This window comes from Atta colombica, unplaced genomic scaffold (genome assembly GCF_001594045.1).
Source record: "Atta colombica isolate Treedump-2 unplaced genomic scaffold, Acol1.0 scaffold261, whole genome shotgun sequence".
Taxonomy (NCBI): domain Eukaryota; kingdom Metazoa; phylum Arthropoda; class Insecta; order Hymenoptera; family Formicidae; genus Atta; species Atta colombica.
The window spans coordinates 1,330,417-1,334,657 of record NW_017259361.1 but is presented as its reverse complement, the minus strand read 5'-3'; the positions used below and the strand labels follow the sequence as shown (position 1 = coordinate 1,334,657).

The following is a 4,241-nucleotide window of genomic DNA, read 5'->3' as shown; positions in this document are numbered from 1 at the left end:
ATTTTTTAAAATAAAATAATATAATTATACATATAATAAACATACAAAATATATTTAAATATTGAATTTACAGGAACACTTTAATTCCATTATAGACGGAAATGGAGGAATTTTTTTTTCGATATTGATAACTTTAAAATATTATATCACATTATATGTAAGATTATTTAAGAAATAAATAACAGTTAATTAAATATGGTCTCACAGTTAAATAGAATGCAATTGAACTCTCTGCAATTATTTCATAATATTAATAATTATAAAATAAATTGTATAAAGTAATTGATGTATACTTATTAAATAGACTTATTCGTTAAAAACACCACAATGTTATATTCGTTGTATTTTATTTATCGTTCTTATATAATTACTATATGATAGCTGTACAAATGCATAAGTTTCGCTGTTTGCTATGTATATAGCAATAATAAATAATAATTCATACAGCACCGATTTGCAAAAAGTTTTCAGAAAAGTTTCAAAATCATTTCAACTTTTTATATATAATGAACAATAGTACGCGACACGTTACTAGATGGACACAGAGTTTTTATTTTTCATAAGTAAAAATCCATACAAAATAAAAGATGTAATATGATAAGACTTTTCATCTACATTCTAATAAGATGATTTTTTGAAGGCCTCAAAATTGAACTCTAAGATCTCCAAGGTGAAAATTAATATATTTTGAAAGTACAGTTTTATTTAGAATTCATTCAGGAATCTAAATATTCTTTCAAAATTATTTTAATAAATTTTCAGCAACATTCTGACACATTTTAGAAAAAGTTTAGCAACTTCAATAATTTTTTAGTAATATTTAAGAAAAATTGCAATTTTTATTGCAATAATCTTTCAACAGCTTTTCTACAAAATTTCAAGCACAACAATCGCATTTTGCTATTCTAGAACTGTCTCAAAAATGTTGCAAATATATTTCGCAACTATTATAAAATGTTTCACTTTTCAGTTGAAATATTTCTGAGATATTTCTGAAAAATTTTGGTGCTGTATGGGAACGTACTAATTATTTAATAAAAAGGTATCGTCATAAGTCTATATTTCTCGTGTATGAATTATTCCTTAATATTTTTTATATTATGTGCAAAGTTTTTAAAAACATCTACATCATGTCGTACATTATATCGTGATAACTAAGCAATAAAAAGTAGATGTAAGATAAATGTGCTTATTTAGCGAACTTTTTCAAATCGGAATTACATCAGAATTGAAATATTTATTTTTCTGCATTAACAATCTTGCTCTATAAACTCTTTTAATACAACTAACAAGATTCTTCGGAATGTTAAAATACATTAAAAGGCAGCTGCATGTGAAATTCCAATTCATAGACTAGAAACACTGGTGACAGTCATCATTAAATGTTTTAATAGTGCTACACTCAGACCTCAATATACCTCGAAATAAAAATATTGAATTATATATATAAAATTGCAGATGCATAATAAATTAGCGGAGCTATAGGTATTATAGGAGCTATAGGATATATATTGTAATTACGATGTCATATTGTCTTTTGAATTCTATGTTGAATCTGATCACTTGAAAGTAATAATAATTAATGATAAAATAATAATTAGTGTTAAAATTAGTGATGATGATAGGAACAGAAATAATAATGGCACTAACAGTCAGTTTATCAATAGTAGTAGTAGTAGGTTTATCAATAATAGGTATATAGTATTAATAAAAGTAGAAGAGACCAATAGCGACAGTAGAATAGCAATATTAATGGTAACAATAACATTTATCTAAATTAATTTCTTTAATTTTTTTTAGAAATCCACACTGAAGAAGTAATAATCTTTACAATATATTATTCTTGTTAAAATTGCTCTAACTTTAGAATAGATCTTTATGAATTTGACAAATAAATTTTTTTTATTTAAAAACAGGATAGAAAATACAAGGAACAAAAGCAATTTGGAAAAATAAAAGATTAGCTCCGCTTGAGAAAAACTGAAAAAGAAACGTTTTGAGATTTATGAGATCCTAGTATGTATGTAACGGTTGCATTAACAAGCGTGAACTTTTATAGTCACCAAATGACATAATTCGTGAAGGTTTGAAGAGAGAATTCAATTATGCTATTTCACATAATAGATTAAACATTTTGTTTAATCAAAAATTCTGAGAAATTGTGAAGCTGCAGATTGTTTAGTTATTTATATCGCATATCCGATTTTAATAAATTGAATTAGTAATAATCCACATAACTCATAAACTATTATAGGCCTATACAAATTCCTATTCTTTTTAGCAGAAAATGCAATCTGATGATAGTTATAATTCTGTCAATTGTACAAATTTTTTATAATTACAAATTCATCGCTTTATTCTATACCAAATGTATTTGTCTCTTCTACAGCCAACAGCAGCTTTTCGTATAAAATCTCGGGCGTAGGATAAGGCGGAAGATCCAAGCGATTAAAACACGTGTGAGCTCTGAAATAACAATGATAATAAAATAGAGATATTACGAATTTAGGAATTTAAAGGAAAAAAAATAGAAAATATAGGATACATTAAAATGCAAAATTATTATTAACAGATTAAAAAAAAGAACAAGATTACCTTGGCAAACTATTTGGTCTCCCCCACTTTTCTATGCAGAATTTCCTTGGTCCTGTAGATCCACGCAAAGCCGCAAATCCTTCATATGGAATACTTGAAGTGCCAGTAACGAATTGCAGTAATCTTAGACGTTGTTCGTTAGTAAATCGACTTATGCTGCTCCAAAACCACTCTACTACCGGATGCGCATCGTGATAACCGCTCCTGTATTCGGTGTGCGTTCGCCAATCGTTTAGGTCAATTTCAGCTGCACCCGCGATAACTAGCTCTAACTCGCGAGCATCGAAAACAGATACTAAACGCGGATCCACCACTTCATAAAAGCCGCGTACCAATGATTCCGTTTGTTCCGCGACGCCACGCTCAAGACGCCAACGTACTACTCTCTCGAGATACTCCTTTTTATTTTTTTCAGTAACCGCAATATTTCTTCCACCTGGCTTCAACTCGCGTTCAGCGACTCGTCCCAAGAGTTCCTCTGTTACTGAAAAGGTTAATTCTAATGGTTCGATACTTATATCCTTTTCTTTGATCCACATTAAACTCTGATGAAATTCCTGATCTAAACTCTCCAAGTCGCTTAAACTCGCTGGTATTCTTAAAAGCGCCTTATAAAATGGTCTCGTGAAAAACGCATCGAGTAGATATTGGTGAACCAATGCTAAGCCCAGAACTCTGCCCGAAAATCTAAACCAATCGTGATAATTATCTACGAAAGCTGACATTGGCGAAATTTGTACCGTATAAGTGTCATTAGCTGAATATTCGAACAATCCATAATAAGGATTGAATAGTTCGCGTGATAAATGAAAGAAAAATTCTCGGGACGGCCCACCGTAATCCAATCCTTCTTCATGATCAAAGATGACCACTAGTTTACCTTTCTGCAGATCCTTCTTTGACGCAGCCATTATACGCGTAAAGGCATCTTCGAGTAAATGTTCTCTCCTGATGTGTAATCTAAACAGATAAAAGATTTTTCCATAAATTTCTTGAAATGTATTTATGAATATATATCGTACTAAATACGCAGATACATCCCAGGTCAAAAATTTAGAAATATTAGTGATTTTTTTCGCAATATACAATAAAAAATTCAATATCTATCGCGAAAAATTATTGTATCAATTTTTTTCAAAAAATATTTTAAAGTTTAAAAAGCTTACTTTAAAATACTTTCATATTAAATTTTGTCCGATTATGTTTCATCAAATTGCAGCGCTTTAAAATAAGACAAAAATGTTATAAATATTGATTTTCAATTTTACGTAATTTCGGAACAAAATGCAGAAAAAAAATTCAAACGTAAATTTAAGGTCCTATTTTTGTACTTTAAAAGCGTGTTCGAAAATTTCTCTACAATTTTTATTCACTAAGATATTTAACTTCTCACAAAATGCGAAAAGATCACAAGTGTTTCCAAACTTTTGATCGGGGGAAAGGATGTGCATATGTGCTGAGACGTACTTTAATTTACTCGGTCCTTGTCCATAACCTTTGCTTTCTAGCTTTCGATAAAAAGTTCGAAGTTTAGCTTCGAAATCTCTTCTGTATAGTGCGGGAGCTCTGGCAGAAGCCCTTGTCAATCCAGGTGATGCATGCGGGCTACCAAGCGGAGATCTACCCATACTACCAGGTACATAAGA

At 29.8% G+C, this 4,241-nt stretch overlaps 1 protein-coding gene across 1 annotated transcript in view; it reads right to left on the bottom strand.

The window, feature by feature from the left end:
* Window positions 1-2,354: 2,354 nt before the first annotated feature.
* The window catches only part of LOC108689174 (E3 ubiquitin-protein ligase HECW2), a 6,817-nt gene continuing 4,930 nt past the window's right edge, over window positions 2,355-4,241 (bottom strand). Inside the window, exons 8-10 of the mRNA XM_018195829.1 lie at window positions 4,063-4,241; window positions 2,596-3,555; window positions 2,355-2,466 (exon numbers count right to left, since the gene is read on the bottom strand). The exon at window positions 4,063-4,241 is cut by the window's right edge and continues 24 nt beyond it. Coding sequence (XP_018051318.1) covers window positions 2,355-2,466; window positions 2,596-3,555; window positions 4,063-4,241 — 1,251 coding nt within the window. The remainder of the gene's footprint in view (window positions 2,467-2,595; window positions 3,556-4,062) is intronic.